General features: G+C 44.3%; 1 protein-coding gene and 1 pseudogene across 1 annotated transcript in view; both read right to left on the bottom strand.

Moving 5' to 3' along the window:
- Positions 1-841: 841 nt before the first annotated feature.
- Positions 842-4,826, bottom strand: LOC123483184 (annotated as a pseudogene).
- A 7,645-nt stretch (positions 4,827-12,471) lies between these two features.
- Positions 12,472-19,491, bottom strand: part of LOC121577776 (uncharacterized protein KIAA1671) — a 37,591-nt gene continuing 30,571 nt past the window's right edge. The window contains exons 2-8 of the mRNA XM_041891656.2: positions 16,979-17,094; positions 15,561-15,861; positions 15,296-15,452; positions 14,925-15,058; positions 14,132-14,316; positions 13,802-13,891; positions 12,472-13,324 (exon numbers count right to left, since the gene is read on the bottom strand). Of these exons, the coding sequence (XP_041747590.1) occupies positions 13,816-13,891; positions 14,132-14,316; positions 14,925-15,058; positions 15,296-15,452; positions 15,561-15,861; positions 16,979-17,094 (969 nt within the window). The 3' untranslated portion in view covers positions 12,472-13,324; positions 13,802-13,815. The remainder of the gene's footprint in view (positions 13,325-13,801; positions 13,892-14,131; positions 14,317-14,924; positions 15,059-15,295; positions 15,453-15,560; positions 15,862-16,978; positions 17,095-19,491) is intronic.

Below are 19,491 nucleotides of genomic sequence, written 5' to 3'. Positions count from 1 at the left end.
GGTTGTTGACGTCAACCGCCTGTATTCAATGGAGAGAGATGCTAGGCTACCAGCCTCATTCCATGAATATGTATAGCCATCTCGAGACAACTCCGATATAAATATTTTATTCTCAAAGTTGCCGGGATGTCACGTGTCCTACTTATATCAGTACATTCTTAACAACTTAAGCATTACAAAACTTATATTAGATCAAATAAACCTCAAGTAGAAACTAAGCCATTCATTTTTTTGATGACCAAATTCGACACTCTCATTGACCTCCATACAAAAATTCCTTGCTTGGCGGGCGAAACAACGAAAAATCGCTGGATGGAGACAGATTTTCCGCCGAGTTTGGTCTCTCTTCCTCTTCCTCTCTGACTATAGTTGCCCATCCCTGCCCTAACCCCTCCTCCCAATGGAACGTCTCGTAATCTACCAGAAGTTTGTTGGGTGAAAGTGTATAATTTTTGTAATGGTGATAAATATTATTGTTTTAATTAGTCTTTGACCTCTCCTAGACACCTGTCTCAACTTCCCATGTAGATTGATGTCTTCTGGTTCCATATTACCATCTGCTGGTCAGTGTTTTACCCTACATCCATTCTAATAATGGGGATACAGCATATTGTAAAAAATAATATTTTTGCTATTGTACGGTGTTGGCACACTAAATAATATTATTCTAACAACCTCAGAGAAGTTTTCAGAGCAGCTCAGTAAGAGGGCCTGTTAGACAAAAACAACACACTCTCATCCAGTTTGATCAAACCAATTCAGGGTCAAAGCCTTTATTATTTACACTCCAGACACATAGGTAAGTCAGTGATGGTCACTTCACTTTTTTTCCCAAAGCTCGTCATTTCTTGGTGGCCCTCTGTGACGAGGAGGAGAGGCTCAGTGGAGCACTGGATGGTTGGGGGGCCCGGGGTTGGCTTCTTAGGGGGCCTGGGGCCATAGCCGCTGTCTTTAAGCTGGTGGCAGGGGGGGCAGGGGGTGTGGGGTTGGGGGCAGGAGTGGGGGCAGGGGGTGGGGCGGGAACGGTGAAGCAGCCCCTTTTGTGCCACTGCATGTCGTGCACTCGTCGGACGGACTGGATCTAAGGCGCCGTGGCTCCCCAGTCGTTCCAGTGCTTGTAGTCTCCGAGCTCAAATACATACTGGCGGCCCCTGTAGCCTGGGAATATGTAGCCCACCCACCTAGGGAGGATAGGGGAAGAGGAACATACAGTCATAATCACATTTATGATCTCAATGATTTGTAGAGGTGTTGAACTATGAACTTACGTTCCATTCAGAGCCTTTACACTGGCCACACGGTCCGGAAGCCATGGATGCACAGGTTGGGTACGTCATCGTCCACAATCTCCATCTTCCTCCCAGCGTAGCCTGGTTTGTCGAACAGGTGGAGTTTGTGATCTGCACTGTCCTGGGGAGGAACAAGTCAGAACGGGTTGTGGTTACGCTTTGTTTTCCACAATGCTATTTAGTTGGTGTTTACTTTGAAGGACGGGAGCTACTGTAGATTGGACCAAACTTGCAAGCTTATTATGGGAGATTATAAAAGTCCTTCAACATTACAATCCGGCAGTAGGTAAAGGCCAGTTCTGGGAGACTTCAGTCCAAACTGGGAGAGTTGGCAACCCTACTTAACTATAAATAACCTGGCTATTTATAGACAGAATAACTTTTTGGTCTATTTACCCTTTAGCTTGACTAGTCTCAGATATTGCCGACCTTGAAGCAATGTAAGCCTATAGGCAACGGCACAAGGTCTGGGGAGGATGTTGGCTTTTCTCTGACATTTCAAAATACAGTGGGGAGAAGTATTTGATACACTGCCGATTTTGCAGGTTTTCCTACTTACAAAGTATGTAGAGGTCTGTCATTTTTATCATAGGTACACTTCAACTGTAAGAGACGAAATCTAAAACAAAAATCCAGAAAATCACATTGTATGATTTTTAAGTAATTAATTTGCATTTTATTGCATGACATAAGTATTTCATCACCTACCAACCAGTAAGAATTCCGGCTCTCACAGACCTGTTAGTTTTTCTTTAAGAAGCCCTCCTGTTCTCCACTCATTACCTGTATTAACTGCACCTGTTTGAACTCGTTACCTGTATAAAAGACAGCTGTCCACACACTCAATCAAACAGACTCCAACCTCTACACAATGGCCAAGACCAGAGAGTTGTGTAAGGACATCAGGGATAAAGTTGTAAACCTGCACAAGGCTGGGATGGGCTACAGGACAATAGGCAAGCAGCTTGGTGAGAAGGCAACAACTGTTGGCGCAATTATTAGAAAATGGAAGAAGTTCAAGATGATGGTCAATCACCCTTGGTCTTGGGCTCCATGCAAGATCTCACCTCGTGGGGCATCAATGATCATGAGGAAGGTGAGGGATCAGCCCAGACCTACACGGCAGGACCTGGTCAATGACCTGAAGAGAGCTGGGACCACAGTCTCAAAGAAAACCATTAGTAACACACTACGCCGTCATGGATTAAAATCCTGCAGCGCACGCAAGGTCCCCCTGCTCAAGCCAGCGCATGTCCAGGCCTGTCTGAAGTTTGCCAATGACCATCTGGATGATCCAGAGGAGGAATGGGAGAAGGTCATGTGGTCTGATGAGACATAAATAGAGCCTTTTGGTCTAAACTCCACTAGCCGTGTTTGGAGGAAGAAGAAGGATGAGTACAACCCCAAGAACACCATCCCAACCATGAAGCATGGAGGTGTAAAAATCATTCTTTGGGGATGCTTTTCTGCAATGGGGACAGGACGACTGCACTGTATTGAGGGGAGGATGGATGGGGCCATGTATCGCGAGATCTTGGCCAACAACGTCCTTCCCTCAGTAAGAGCATTGAAGATGGGTCGTCGCTGGGTCTTCCAGCATGACAACGACCCGAAACACACAGCCAGGGCAACTAAGGAGTGGCTCTGTAAGAAGCATCTCAAGGTCCTGGAGTGGCCTAGCCAGTCTCCAGACCTGAACCCAATAGAAAATCTTTGGAGGGAGCTGAAAGTCCGTATTGCCTAGCGACAGCCCCGAAACCTGAAGGATCTGGAGAAGGTCTGTATGGAGGAGTGGGCCAAAATCCCTGCTGCAGTGTGTGCAAACCTGGTCAAGACCTACAGGAAACTCATGATCTCTGTAATTGCAAACAAAGGTTTCTGTACCAAATATTAAGTTCTGCTTTTCTGATGTATCAAATACTTATGGCATGCAATAAAATGCAAATTAATTACTTAAAAATCATACAACGTGATTTTCTGGATTTTTTTAGATTCCGTCTCTCACAGTTGAAGTGTACCTATGATACAAATTACAGACCTCTACATGCTTTGTAAGTAGGAAAACCTGCAAAATCGGCAGTGTATCAAATACTTGTTCTCCCCACTGTATATATTTGTTCTTTTACAGACAACTCTCCCAACAAATCACAAGTGTGGATAGGCAGGGCTTAAAATGTCCTCTGCCTGGGGCCTCCAAATCACTAAGTCCGCCCCTGTCTCTGTCCCAACTGATGCCCTACTTGTACAGACATTTTAGCTGGAGCATTGATACATTGCCAGGAGCAAACCGTCTGTCAAGAGAGACTATATATAGCTTGACAGTCTTGTCTTATTTTGTCTATATTCTCTCTGTATATTCTGTTTATTGTACAGCGTTTCACCAGGTCAAATTCCGGAAACATGTAATGATACGTTGTGAATTAAGTTGATTCTGATTGTAATTATAATTCCAGGGACTGACCACTCAGAGTGGCCTGAAGGACAGCAGGCAGTTGGTCCAGGTGCTCCAACGAGGATACTCTCCCTTCTTCAGGACAAACTGCTCCCCGCCAAATGCCTGGCACTCAAATGCTACCCAGCTGAGAACACAAACGTTATTGCACTTTACCAATTGGTTGTACATGAACTGATAGTTGTGAGATAGTAAATGAAAGGTAATTGATAAGAACTGTAAATGTGATCGAAATGTATATACTGTATAGAATAGGAATGTAATTTAATTGTCTAGAGACTGAGGTTGGATTAAATAAGGGCTGTCAGTGTCATAAGAGGCTGGGAGTAGTGGAGAGACAGGTAAACAGGAAGTGGCTAAGAATGAGGCATCATGGAAAATGTAGGAAATCAAAATCGTTGACACTTACGGTCCAGATTCCACAATGACAGATCCCACCTTCTCACATCCCTTCTCAATCACATCCTTACACTCTGCAGACAGCTCCAACTTCTTCCCATGGAAATTCTCCAACTCAAACACCACCACCTGCAAGGCAAGCCAGGGAGAGGCCCAGGTCAGTGGTAAGTAAGCCATAATACATAGTGTAAAATAAGCTAAACAACAAATTCAACATTAGCACAAACTGCATAGGCCTACAGGTTGCACAGTTCTAATTTAACAATGTACTGTTAAGTGCAGTGTAATTGTGCTGTACTTGCTTATGTCATTGTAAATACGTAGTATCAGTGACCCTTCATAAAAGTGGGACAATGGGAACACTAGGATATAACTATATATTTTTTAAAGTCCATTGACACCTTGTAGCTCTGGGGTGAAGTTTCCCCAAAGTTGCAGATCTAGGATTAGCTTCCCCTTCTGCCTAACACCCACCTTGCAAATTCACCCTACACCCACCTTGTAGGTGGCTCCTGCCCCTCCTTGGCTCTTTCCAGCTGCTCCGGTGCACCCTGCTGCTCTGACATTTTCCCTCATCATTCCAAAACATTCCCAAACACAGTCAGTCACTTAGCACAATGGCAGCACAGCACCCTCCCTCCAACAGGGACTATAACAGCTAACTCAGAGGTGGACTGTGCCGTGGTCACTTTATGTCTGGCCAACGACGATCCAGACTTGAACTACGCCGATGAGAGCAGGGGTTAGTAGGCCGAAATGTAACCTCAGTAGTGAGCCATGAGCCCCCAAAAAACCTAACAACATTATTCATAAATGCATAAGATCAGCAAGCCTCTGCTGTTGTCCAGTGCCACATTTGGCATTCGAGTGCAATCAAATACTGTAGTTTTTGCATGCACGAATACTCCAATAATGTATTGTGTCATTTTGGAGTCACTTTTATTGTAAATAAGAATATAATATGTTTCTAAACACTTCAGGATTATCCGTAATCATGGTAGCATTCACATTAATGTAGAAGCGTTTAGAAATATATTATATTCTTATTTACAATAAAAGTGACTCCAAAATGACACAATACATTATTTACCATTAATTTCTATTGGGCACCAAATAATCTGAAACACAACCAAAACATACAGAAAATGCATCCAACAAATGTTTATTCACATTTATTGCGTGCTATTGTGATGAGTACTGAGTATACGAAGAGGCAGGACGCAGACGCAGGAATTAACAAGGTCAAGGTTTACTTAAACAATGACAAAGAGAAATAACAAAGATAGAAGACACAAAGCTAAACAATCACACACAACATCATCCAGAACAGTCCAGGGCTAAATAGGGGTGGTGATGAGATGATGAGGTGCAGGTGCGCTGGAAGTGATTAGGGTGCTTTGGGTGGTGCGCTCAGACCGGTGGCTCAGTAGACCGGCAAATCAGATGATTCGCCGGAGGGGAGCAACGGGAGGAGACATGACAGTACCCCCCCAACGAATGGCCCTCTGGAGATAGACCTGTCCGGCCCTGTGGAACCACTCGTCGACAGCGGGTGCGTCGGTGTCCAAGGGGCCAGGGCCGGCTGGTACCCCAGGACGCACTGGAAGGGAGTGAGCCCCATGGAGGAATGAACAAGGGAGTTCTGGGCATATTCTGCCCAGGGTAGAAACCTCGCCCACTCACCCTGCCAGTCCTGACTGTGGCAATGAAGAAACCTCCCCAGCTCCTGGTTCATGCGCTCCACCTGCCCATTCGACTGAGGCCTATACCCGGAAGTGAGGCTGGCCGTGGCCCCCGATCTTCTCCAGGAAAGCCTTCCACACTCGGGAGGTGAATTGGGGGCCACAGTCCGAGACGATGTCATCCGGAAGTCCATAATGCCAGAAGACCTGTTGGAACAGGACCTCAGCGACCTGAAGGCCAAAAACTGCATGATTTGGAGAACCGATCTACGACCACCATGACTGTGGTGAAGCCATCAGAAAGTGGAAGGTCGGTGACAAAGTCTATGGACAGGTGTGACCATGGTCGCTGAGGCACTGGGAGAGGAACTAGTTTGCCTGCCGGCTGTTCCGAGGTATCTTTGTTTGGGCACATACGGAACAGGAGTTGACATAGCAGGAGACATCAGAAGCCAAGGTGGACCACCAATATTTTGGGGCTAGAGAATGCAGGGTGCGCGTAATACCAGAGTGCCCTGCCGTAAGGGTAGTGTGCACCCAGATCAGCAGACGGTCACGAACACTGGTGGGTACATACACGCGTCCCGGAGGGGCGTTGGCAGGCGCTGGGTCCTCCTGAGCCACCAGGCAGATGTCTTTGTCCACATCCCAAACGACAGGTGCAACGATGAGAGACGAGGGCAGGATAGGACCTCCCAGATCCTTCCTTTCTCCGGTATGGTGCATCCTGGAGAGTGCGTCGGCCTTAACATTCTGGGATCCTGGTCGGTAGGACAGAATTAATTGGAAGCGAGTGAGAAATTGGGCCCACCTGGCTTGATGAGAGTTCATCCGTTTCGCTGCCCGTATGTGCTCCAAATTCCGGTGGTCAGTAAGAATCCGGAATGGATGGACTGTGCCCTCCAGCCAGTGTCTCCATTCCTCCAGAGCGAGGACCACCGCTAACAGCTCCCTGTCTCCAACTCCATAGTTCCTCTCTGCGGGGGTAAGCTTTTTAGTGAAAAAGGCACAGGGATACATTTTCTCTGGCTTACCGTGCCGCTGGGAGAGGACCGCACCCATGCCCTCCTCCGATGCGTCCACCTCCAGAATGAAAGGACAAGACGGATCTGGATGTTTTAGGATGGGCGCTGTGGTGAACCTCTCCTTCAGCCTCTTGAAGGTAGCGTCATCCTCAGGGTTCCAGGCCAGCTTCTGAGGCCCACCCTTAAGGAGAGAGGTGAGCGGGGCGGCTAAGGAGCTGAAAGACCTGATGAAACGCCGGTAGAAATTAGCAAAGCCCAGGAAGCTCTGTAGGCCCTTGATGGTGGTGGGAACTGGCCATGACCTGACGGCGTACATCTTCACTCCTTCCATGAACACCCCTGAGGGCTGATCCGGTATCCCAGGAAGGAGATTCACATTTCTCCCCCTTCACCAACAGGCTATGTTCCCGGAGGCGGAGTAGGACAGCTCGGATGTCCCTGACGTACTCCTCGAACGTAGCCGAGTAGATCAGGATATCGTCGATGTACACCACCACCTGTCTACTCAGCATGTCCCAGAACACGTCATTGACGAAGGACTGGATCACAGAAGGTGTGTTGGCGAGGCCATAGGGCATGACGCAGTATTCATAGTGGCCTGAGGTAGTGCTGAATGCCGTCTTCCACTCGTCTCCTTCCCGGATTCGGATCAGGTTGTAGGCACTCCTAAGGTCCAATTGTAGGCCCCTCGTAGCTGCTCGACGGCCGACGGAACCAGAGGGAGGGGGTACCGGTACTTGGTGGTGACTGCGTTCAGCCCCCTGTAGTCAATGCATGGTCTCAGTCCTCTGTCCTTTGTGGCCGTGTCTAGCGGGGAGAGGGGGGACGGCGCCGGTCGGGCACAGCTTTTTTCACTGATTCTGGGCTAGATCAGCAACGCTTCGCACCCCAGCCCGACCGACCCAGCCCTTAGAGCCAATCCTTATCCCGAAGTTACGGATCTGACTTGCCGACTTCCCTTACCTACCTTGTTCTAACATGCCAGAGGCTGTTCACCTTGGAGACCTGCTGCGGATATGGGTACAGCCCGGCGCGAGATTTACACCCTCTCCCCCGGATTTTCAAGGGCCAGCAAGAGCTCACCGGACGCCGCCGGAACCACAACGCTTTCAGGGGCTTGGGCCCCTTTCTCGGGGCGAACCCATTCCAGGGCGCCCTGCCCTTCACAAAGAAAAGAGAACTCTCCCCGGGGCTCCCGCCAGCTTCTCCGGGATCGGTCGCGTTACCGCACTGGACGCCTCGCGGCGCCCGTCTCCGCCACTCCGGATTCAGGGATCTGAACCCGACTCCCTTTCGATTGGCCGGGGGCGACGGAGGCCATCGCCCCTCCCTTCCGAACAGCGTTCGCCCATCTCTTAGGAACGACTGACCCATGTTCAACTGCTGTTCACATGGAACCCTTCTCCACTTCGGCCTTCAAAGTTCTCGTTTGAATATTTGCTACTACCACCATTGTGTCCATCACACCGCCCCTCAATAGGGCTGCCACCCGGGCCGACCACACTCACGCTGCCACCCTGCCAGTGGCCCGAAGGTGGGCACACACAGACAGCGAGCCAAGAGGATTGAGAGAGATCAACCCCACTCAGCACTACTGGCCACACCCAGCTGCCCATCTGTCTGTCTGTCCAGCTTTCCATCTGTCCGCCTGTTCACATCTGCCCGCCATCTCTCCCTCTCTTTCTCCTTTCTCCTTCATCTTCTACCACGTTCACTCTCACGTAGTGCATTTTCTTTACTTCTCTCTTTTCATATTTTTCATCACCCTCTCTTTTATTTTCAGCCCTTGCTTAATCCTTTAAGTTTCTTTCCTCCTCCTTGTCTGACCTCTTACCCTTTTTCTCTCCTTCAATCTCTCTATTCACCTCATTCTCTAATCTATGTGTGACACTGTTTACCTACTCTTCAAATCAAATGTTATTTGCAACATGCGCCGAATATAACAGGTGTAGACCTTACAGTAAAATGCTTACTTACAAGTAGTTTTAAGAAAAAAATTGTTAAGTAAAAAATAGATCAATAAAAAATAATTAAAGAGCAGCAGTAAAATAAAATAACAGTAGGGAGGCTATATACAGGGGGTAACGGTACAGAGTAAATGTGCAGGGGCACCGGTTAGTCGAGGTAATTGAGGTAATATGTGCATGTGGGTAGAGTTAAAGTGACTATGCATAGATAATAAAAAGAGTAGCAGCAGCGTATAAGAGGGGGTTGGGGTGATGAATAACAGACATAAAGCCTGCAAGGATTTGACTGTCTGCAGCAGCCAATAATTGCTATGTCATTATGGGGTATTGTGTGTGGATTGATGAGGGAAAAAAACTATTGAATCCATTTTAGAATAAGGCTGAAACGTAACAAAATGTGGAAAAAGTCAAGGGGTCTGGATACTTTCCGAATGCACTGTAGCTCTATGCTCACTCCTAGTTGTATATAATGTATGTTAACTTTATTTAAACTCTGTTGTTTGTATTCTGTCTCTAAATGTTGTCTATCACTAGCAGCACCATATCCCCAAGTTAAATTCTGAGTATGTGTAAATGTACTTGTCGAATAAAGGTGATTCTGATCAGAGAATGTTTATTATTGTTAATGCAATTACAATAGTCCCTTGCCCAAACATACCAGAATGCAAATATGTAAAATGATCACTACAGATGTAGGATCTTAATTTGAGCCAGTCTGCTACAGAAGGAAAAATAATCCTGCAGCAACAGGAAATGTGAATTATTATGTGGATTATAATACATTTTTTGTAGGGGAAAATCAAGTCTGAAATGTCAAAGTGGAAATTGCAAACTTCAGAAGCCTTTTTAAACTTCAAATATAATACATTGCATTGCAGGAAAGTTTCCAGCAACTGGGTCAAATTAAGATCCTACATCTGTCCCACCTAGCACATAATGTTCTGAGAACCATCCCAGCTAGCACATAACATTCTGAGAACTACTGTATATGTTTCTTAGAGCTTGGTGAGAGCGTGGTTGTCCTATGGTTATTTTGCATACAACCTTCCCACAACTTTGGTATTTCATTACTTTAACAGAATGTTTCCTAAAAGTTCAAACATTCAGAGAACGTTAAGAAACAACGTTTTTCTGTGGGAATTTCAGTACATCAGCATAACGTTTTCTGCATGTTTCCTCATGGATCTATTTAAAGTCATGTTCTCAGAACATTAAGAAAGCTTTCCATAAAAACCACAAGAAAACATTAGTAACATTCAAAGAACGTTCTAACAACAAAACACTCTCTAGCCTCCGTCTTGTTAAGTGTGTTCAGGTGTGTTGGCTGCGCCCACTAATTGGCCGTACCTGATCTTAATGAGTGCTTGTTTACATTGAAATGGGGTGTGTTTTGAATAGACTAAAATGAACAGCTTTGTTTCAGTTTAAAAAAACATGGCACGCTAGCGCCATCCTGGTGGAGCAGTGGACTAATAGCATGGATAGAGAACAGAAGATCATAGGTTTGAATCTTACTGGCGCCATGCCACAATGAAATAGGAATGTGTTTGCATGATTAATGCCTAAGCAAATTAATTTTGCTTAGGTATCTTTGCTTGGAGTTCAGGACAGTTAACCCAAACTGAGCTAGCAGTGTTATTAAAAGTATTTTTTAAACATTCAGTGAACGTTTTAAGGAAGTTTTTCAAAAACCTCCAAATAACATTTACATTTCGTTCAAAACATTCACAACATTTAGAGAATATTCTCAGAACATTATTTAATTACCTTCAAATAACCTATAATTTCTGTTCTCAGAACGTTAATAAAACCTCCCAGGAAAACTTTCAGGGAACCATAGTAAAATGTTCTCAGAACTTCCCTGCACCCTAAAAATGAACGTTCCCAGAACAGGCAACATTTTTACTTCCGTTTTCAGAATGTTAAAAAAACTTGACCAGTAAGGAAACGTATGGCTTCGTTCCCAGAACAAATGGGAAACCAAAAACGTACATTCCCACAACTTCCATGGAACCAAATGTGCTAGCTGGGTCTTAGAGGTTGGTGAGAGCATGGTTGTCCTATGGTTATTTTGCATACAACCTTCCCACAACTTGCTGGGGAAAAAATAGCACATTTAAGGAACTTGACAAAAAAATGTTTTTCTTGGTATTTCATTACTTTAACAGTAATGTCAAATATTGTTACATTTAATTTAAATTTTGGTGATGTTTTAGGAACGTTCTCCAACTGGTTTGACATTTGGGAATGTTGACAAATATTTAAGAGAACGTTAAGAAACAATATTCTTCTGTGGGAATTTCAGTACTTCAGCATAACGTTTCCTAAAGGTTTCTATTTAAAGCCATGTTCTCAAATTGTTCCTAGAATGTTAAGAAAACCTTCCATAAAAACCACAAGATAACGTTCATAGAATTGTTTTAAGAATGTTATTTAAAAACATATACATTCTGTTCTCAGCTTTAACAAAACTCTCTTTAGCCTCTATCTTGTTAAGTGTGTTCAGGTGTGTTGGCCACGCCCACTAATTGGTGCTTGTTTCCTTTGAAATGGGGTCTGTTGGAATAAACAAAAATGAACAGCTTTGTATGCATAACAAAACATGTAATGCTAGCTCCATCCTGGTGGCGCAGTGGACTAACAGAGATTATAGGTTTGAATCTCATTGATGGCGTGTCACAATAAAGAAATTCATGTTTTTGCATGATTAATGCCTAATTAAATACATTTCCATGTGTCCTATCTCTTCTTGGAGTAAATAAAAAAGTGAACTGAACTGTTATTTTAAAAGCATGGGAACCGGTTAATAATGTTATTTTACAAATTGTGGATTTTTTTTTACCAGTCCCACAAAAAACACAATAAAGTGCCTATGCAAAGCCCTCCCTCTGTCACTCAGAAACTTCTTCCAGTGTCTGCCTGCCAGGTGAAAATATTTGCCAGTGTGTGTGTGTGTGTGTGTGTGTGTGTGCGTGTGTGTGCGTGTGTGTGTGTAGGCTACCTCCCTCTGAAGCATGTAGCCTACTAAAATACAATTTATGCTTGATCCGATGTGGTCAGAGTATGGAGGTTGTGACGCAATGCAGAGCTTCCGGAGGCATGCAGAGGCCAAATTGAGCTCTGTACCGCATCACTGTGCGCCTCTCAAATTATGTAACAATGCTGAGGGCTCCGTATAGCTCCGCATTAACATGAGTGGTTGACGGTAGGTGGGGGCGAGGCCCTGTATAAACACAAACTCACTTCCTTGACAACAGCTTTGCTCAACAGCTCTGCACTGCTCTGTGAAGCGCAAGAAGTATAAATGCCCTGACTTCTGCAGAGGCCGTATCTCATTAAGACAACTACCTGAAGTTCAAAGAGATTCAAAGTTCCTCCATAGAAGCCGCTACTCCTTATGTATAATTCTGTGGGCCTAATTTAGATAATGCATGTCATAACAAGATGACATGCATAACAAGCCTCCTCCACCCTCTCTTGTTATCTCCCCACCAGCAAAATGTCAGTCGCATCTCTCACCCTACACTCTTTCATCACTCATGTAAACAACTATAGCTTGCCAGCTCCATAGCAAGCTGCTCTGTCTGCACCAATTGGTGAAGTAATTTAATGTTGAGCTTAATGTAAAAAATAAAAATAAAACAGAAAGGAATGATATAAACTGGTACTTTTATGGGGTTTGAACCGGTTCAGAACTTTATTTTGTTGGTCGGAACAGTGGAACAGAACGAAAACAATTATGGTTCTATTAAGAACGAAACGATTGGAAAATAATTTTGCTCCAACCCCTGATTTAAAAAGTCTTGAGACATTCAGTAAAGGTTTTAAGGAAGTTATTCAAAAACCTCCAGACAGACATCCTCCTCCCCTTTTCCTGTTTGGATAGAGTAGTGATAATATCGATTTATCTAGCAGATGCTTTTATCAAGAGCAGCTCATCCGAGCAGCGCGTGAGTGCATAACATAACAGAGCAGAGAAACAGACGGGTTAGTTCAAAACAAGAGATTAATTGAGAAAGAAGGAGAGTTCATGGCTAGGTGGCAAAACATGTACAATTCAAGTATGTCTGTGAACATCGCGGTATTGTGGATATTTGTGTACATGACCTAAACACACATGGTAATTATGTCAAGCGAATGTGGAATGCAAGTATGGATGGATGGAGAGAAACAGTCTAGAAAATATAGTGGCCTGGGATAAGAGGCACTTGTCAAAATGTTGCAAATTAACAGAAAAAGGCATTTTGAGTCGACTCCTTGAATCATCTTTGTTTGTGTGTGTGTGTGTGTGTTGCAAATAAAGTGTCTACATGCTCATAGTTCCTTTGACAAATAGAAACGTGGAAAAGGATAGTCACAATGCAGGGAAGTATCTTCATCCATAAAAAAAGTGAGTTTCTGAAAAGGCACATGATTGGAGTCCAGCCCACAGCTGTGTTTGTCACAGGGGTGTTTGTCAGCAGCAATAACTGCAGTAGCAGTTGGATGATCTCCATGTCAATGGTATCTCCTAGAGGTAAACAGAAATCAAATATCATTTACATGACACAGATAGGGGGCATATGTTAATGTGATAGTTCACTCCAAAATTAAATTGTGTCTGACATCGTCAATCTGCAAACTTAAAGATGTTGTCTGGGATCTTAAGCACAACAAATTCGTAACATATTTTACGAATTGGATTCGTAACATATCATACATATTGCAACGTTTTTTTTTAGCAGGACATAACATATAATACAACATAGATGATGTAGTACACAACTGGATGACACAGTACACAACTGGATGACATAGTACACCAAAGTGAGCACCACTTTCAAAACTACTGGCTGAAATTATACAAAAGTTCTGGAGCATCACTTTAACAAACGTTAGGCTTTCTTTGGAGTTAACTATCACTTTAAGGTGTGGATAGAATTGGAATGTGATCAGATATGGATTTCGTTTTGTAATATTAGGTGTAAAATTGGGTCCATCCCCTCACCCTGCCCTGCTCAGCTAGGCCTCACTGTTGTATTGACTCGAGCGCTTCTTAGACTTGAGTTCTCGCAGCCATGAAGGAGACGTGTCCCCCCTGAGGGTCACACAAACAAAGATCAAACGGTTTGCCTTGCAGCTAACTATTGTAGCTAATAGCTAACTAATGTAGCCAGGTAACTATGAAATCTGCATTGCTTGTTGTTATATCATATTGTTCTTTTTTTCTCATTCACATTTTGTTGCTTCATGTTGAATAACATTTTAAAAAATAGTCAAAATACTTGTGTGGTTTTATGCTAGTAACATAAGAGCAGCATGTTGGGAGTAAACTTACCCTCCACCTTTGTTCCCTACAGGGGGCAGCACTCGTGATGCCCCGGGGAGGAAGGAGGAACGTCTGGGAGAGCGGGAGAGCTGAGAGGGGGACGGGGCAAGTCTGTCCGTCTGACGGTCTGTGTCTACTCCTTCACCTCCACCGGCTCCACCACCTCCTCCACCTCTTCGCTTCTTCAGTTGGGCCTAGGAGAGCCAGTGATACATTTAAGATATGAACAAGTCATATTATAGACATTTTTGATAGTACAGGAAAACCCTTACTAAGCAAAATCATATTGGTCCTGCACTGTAAAAAATATTTCTAAATGAATGTTGTCCTGATTCCTGCTGTAAGAAATAACTTGTAAACAATCACACTTGTTTTGTTTATCATCCAAAATGCACTTTCTATGGTGCAGGAAATTAGTTGTTTTTCCACATGCAGTGCAGATGATCAGCAGTGCAGGTTTGATTGAATTTCAGCCTTAGGGTGCGTCCCAAATTGCACCCTATTCCCTATATTCCTCAAATTCTAATCATGACCTCCAAGCCAATTCCACTGCTTTTTTATGCTTCCCTTCTAATCAGGGACCGATTTAGACATGGGACACCAGGTAGGTGCAATTAATTATCAGGTAGAACAGAAAACCAGCAGTACTTCAGACCTCCAATGTAGGATTTGAATACCCCTGCCCTATATAATGCACTACTTTTTATACCAGAGCCCTGTTGGCCCTACACAGGGAAAAGGGTGGCATTTGGGAAGCACCCAGTGTTTCAGGTTGTAAAATAGGGGCGCTGAGAGCATGTACCTTGAGGGCAGATGGGTCCATTCCAGAGAAGAGGGCTATTCTCTGGGGCTGGGAAGGTGGTGAACAAACCTCCCTCCCTCTGGGCTGCTCCTCATCAGACTCACAATCCCCCCGTGTCAGCGAGTCCACCTTATCTGCAAAATGGGTAAAACAGATGGTTGGTCTTGTGTGAATTACCTTACATGAGGGATGGTTGTAATAATCCTTAAGCCCTACCTTCTAGCCACTTGTGTGTATCTGAAAGGATGAGATTGGTGTAAGTTTTCCACCTAGCCTATCAGAGGGCAAGGTGTAGCTATTACCCTTTTTCCTAGAACTATAGTGCATGGGGAAGGTCAATCCTATGGGTTGATATGGAATTGTCTCCTAACCTGAGGAGTCATAGAACCTCCAGTCGTGGACTGGGTCTTCCTCAAGCATTACTGTGGTAGAGCTCTGACGGACAGTTCGAGGGGGGCGGGTTCGTCGACTCTTCCTCAGCTCTGCCCTCGCACGCAGAACACTGGTGTCCAATAGAGGGGCGGAGATCTGTATGTACACACACACATAGGAACAAGCAAAATCAAGTACTGTATAGCCTGTAAATGCTTACATGCCTAGTGGAAAGTACCAGATAGGCCTTGACAAGAGACTTACATCAGGAAAGGGTAATGGGTCCTCTGTTTCTTCTAGTGGAGACGTACTGTCAGGCTCATCTGGTGTGATGACAGGCAAGACCTGGTCCTCTGTTTCTTCTAGTGGAGACGTACTGTCAGGCTCATCTGGTGTGATGACAGGCAAGACCTGGTCCTCTGTTTCTTCTAGTGGAGACGTACTGTCAGGCTCATCTGGTGTGATGACAGGCAATACCTTGTCCTCTGTTTCTTCTAGTGGAGACGTACTGTCAGGCTCATCTGGTGTGATGACAGGCGAGATCTGGTCCTCTGTCATCTGCGGACTGAGGATGTGGGGAATTCAAAAGAGATCAAAACATAATTCAACTACAAAAGCCCAAAAGATTCAGGTTGGTGGGCAAGATATCTGAACTTAGTATATAAAAAAAGTTGACAAACATAGACAAATAAAAGGGATTTCCAAGTATTTGGGAACTTGGGAGCTTTCGTCCACTTTGTTGATATTTTTCTGGTACTGCAATAATTAATGTGGGTATACCAAACCATTGAGATGTGCCCATTTTATATACTGAACAAAAATATAAACGCAACATGTAAAGTGTTGGTCCCATGTTTCATGAGCTGAAAAAAAAATCCCAGAAATGTTCCATATGCACAAAAAGCTTACTTCTCTCAAATGTTGTGCACAAATTTGTTTACATTCCCTGTTAGTGAACATTTCTCCTTTGCCAAAATAATACATCCACTTGACAGGTGTGGCATATCAAGAAGCTGATTAAACAGCATGATCATTACACAGGTGCACCTTGTGCTGGGGACAATAAAAGGCCACTCAACACAATGCCACAGATGTCTCAAGTTTTGAAGGAACGTCTGAGACCAGCCACCCGGACAGCTGATGAAACTGAGGAGTATTTCTGTCTGTAATAAAGCCCTTTTGTGTGGAAAAACTCAGTCTGATTGGCTGGGCCTGGCTCCCAATTGGGTGGGCCTATGCCCTCCCAGGCCCACCCATGGCTGCGCCCCTGCCCAGTCGTGAAATCCATAGATTAGGGCCTAATGAATTATTTCAATTGACTGATTTCCATATGAACTGTAACTCAGTAAAATCGTTGAAATTGTTGCATGTTGCATTTATATTTTTGTTCAGTATACACTACCCTGAAATGCATTTAATAAACCAGCAGAGGTCAGAAGAAGCCATACGACTTTTCCCTGTCCTATCCTGTCTCTTCACAGCAGATAAAGAAGAGGAGACAAGGTAAGGAAGCTACTTAAGACTATTAAGATAGACTCGTATCCTGTCTTCTCACATCAGAACAGGTAAAGGAGAGACGAGACCAGGAGAGGGCGCTACTTAAGAATATTGAGCTGCACCCTACTATACTTATCACTACTATAGGACTATAGTATGGTTCCCCTGTTTTGCAGTGCACCCACCAGTCATCCTCAGACAGTCTCGTGTCACAGCCCCCATACTGCTTGTCTGGCTCTCCACCAATCAGAGCCTCTGTGTCACGTCCCTCTCCTGCCCCTACACAACACCTCAACTGGTCCTGGGGGGGGGAGAGAGAGAAAGAGAAAACAGAGAGGGACCATTATCAAAAATGTAGGTAAGTTTCGTGGAGAAGGACACTTTGCCGGGAGTAGAACAGATACTGATACTCAGCTGACACTCAGAGGGCCGATATAATGCTAATGTAAGGAGCATTGCATGTATGCCGACCTATTTATGATACCTGTATGATGTACACAGAGTGTACAAAACACTTTCCATGACATAGACTGAACAGGTGAATCCAGGTGAAAGATATGATCTCTTATTGATGTGACCTGTTAAATCCACTTCAATCAGTGTATATGAAGGGGAGGAGACAGGTTAAAGAAGGAATTTTAAGCCTTGAGACAATTAAGACATGAGTTTGAGTGTGTCAAGAACTGCAACACTGCTGCCTTTTTCACGCTCAACAGTTTCCCGTGTGTATCAAGAATGGTCCACCACCCAAAGGACATCCAGCCAACTTGACACAACTGTGGAAAGCTTTCAACACCTTGTAGAGTCCATGCCCCAACAAATTGAGGCTTTTCTGAGGGCAAAAGGGGGTGCAACTCAATATTAGGAAGGTATTCATAATGTTTTGTACACTCAGTGTACACTACCAGTCAAAAGTTTTAGAACACCTACTCATTCAAGGGTTTTTCTTTATTTTTACTATTTTCTACATCGTAGAATAATAGTGAAGACATCGAAACTATGAAATAACACATATGGAATCATGTAGTAACCAAAAACGTTTTATACAAATCAAAATATATTTTATATTTGAGATTCTTCAAATAGCTACCCTTTGCCTTGATGACAGCTTTGCACACTCTTGGCATTCTCTCAACCAGCTTCATGAGGTAGTCACCTAAAATGCATTTCAATTAACAGGTGCGCCTTCTTAAAAGTTAATTTGTGGAATTTCTTTCCTTCTTAATGCGTTTGAGCCAATCAGTTGTGTTGTGACAAGGTAGGGGGGTATACAGAAGATAGCCTTATTTGGTAAAAGACCAAGTCCATATTATGTCAAGAACAGCTCAAATAAGCAAAAAGAAACGACAGTCCATCATTACTTTAAGACATGAAGGTCAGTCAATATGGAACATTTCAAGAACTTTGAATGTTTCTTCAAGTGCAGTCACAAAAACCATCATGCGCTTTGATGAAACTGGCTCTCATGAGGACCGCCCCAGGAATGGAAGACCCAGAGTTGCCTCTGCCGCAGAGGATAAGTTCATTAGATTTACCAGCCTCAGAAATTGCAGCCCAAATAAATGCTTCACAGAATTCAAGTAACAGACACATCTCAACATCTGTTCAGAGGAAACTGTGTGAATCAAGCCTTCATGGTTGAATTACTGCAAAGAAACCACTACTAAAGGACACCAATAAGAAGAAGATACTTGCTTCGGCCAAGAAACAAGAGCAATGGAATGGAGAGTAGAAATTTGTCCTTTGGTCTGGAGTCCAAATTGGAGATTGGTTCCAACCGCCGTGTCTTTGTGAGACGCGGTGTGGGTGAACGGATGATCTCTGCATGTGTAGTTCCCACCGTAAAGCATGGAGGAGGAGGTGTTAGGGTGTGGGGGTGCTTTGCTGGTGACGCTGTCTGTGATTTAACCAGCATGGCTACCATAGCATTCTGCAGCGATACGCCAGACTATCATTTGTTTTTCAACTGGACAATGATCCAACACACCCCCAGGCTGTGTAAGGGCTATTTTACCAAGATTGCTGCATCAGATGACCTGGCCTCCACAATCCCCCGACCTCAACCCAATTGAGATGGTTTGGGATGAGTCGGACCGCAGAGTGAAGGAAAAGCAGCCAACAAGTGCTTAGCATATGTGGGAACTCCTTCAAGACTGTTGGAAAAGCATTCCAGGTGAAGCTGGTTGAGAGAATGCCAAGAGTGTGCAAAGCTGTCATCAAGGCAAAGGGTGGCTATACAGTGAGGGAAAAAAGTATTTGATCCCCTGCTGATTTTGTATGTTTGCCCACTGACAAAGACATGATCAGTCTATAATTTTAATGGTAGGTTTATTTGAACAGTGAGAGAGAATAACAACAACAAAAAATCCAGAAAAACGCATGTCAAAAATGTTATAAATTGATTTGCATTTTAATGAGGGAAAGAAGTATTTGACCCATCTGCAAAACATGACTTAGTACTTGGTGGCAAAACCCTTGTTGACAATCACAGAGGTCAGTCATTTCCTGTAGGTGGCCACCAGATTTGCACACATCTCAGGAGGGAGTTTGTCCCACTCCTCTTTGCTGATCTTCTCCAAGTCATTAAGGTTTCGAGCCTGATGTTTGGCAACTCGAACCTTCAGCTCCCTCCACATATTTTCTATGGGATTAAGGTCTGGAGACTGGCTAGGCCACTCCAGGACCTTAATGTGCTTCT

The sequence above is a fragment of the Coregonus clupeaformis genome, unplaced genomic scaffold (assembly GCF_020615455.1).
Source record: "Coregonus clupeaformis isolate EN_2021a unplaced genomic scaffold, ASM2061545v1 scaf0043, whole genome shotgun sequence".
In the NCBI taxonomy this organism is placed as follows: Eukaryota; Metazoa; Chordata; class Actinopteri; order Salmoniformes; family Salmonidae; genus Coregonus; species Coregonus clupeaformis.
The sequence above is the reverse complement of the archived record's forward strand: the minus strand, read 5'-3'. Positions and strand labels throughout refer to the sequence as shown.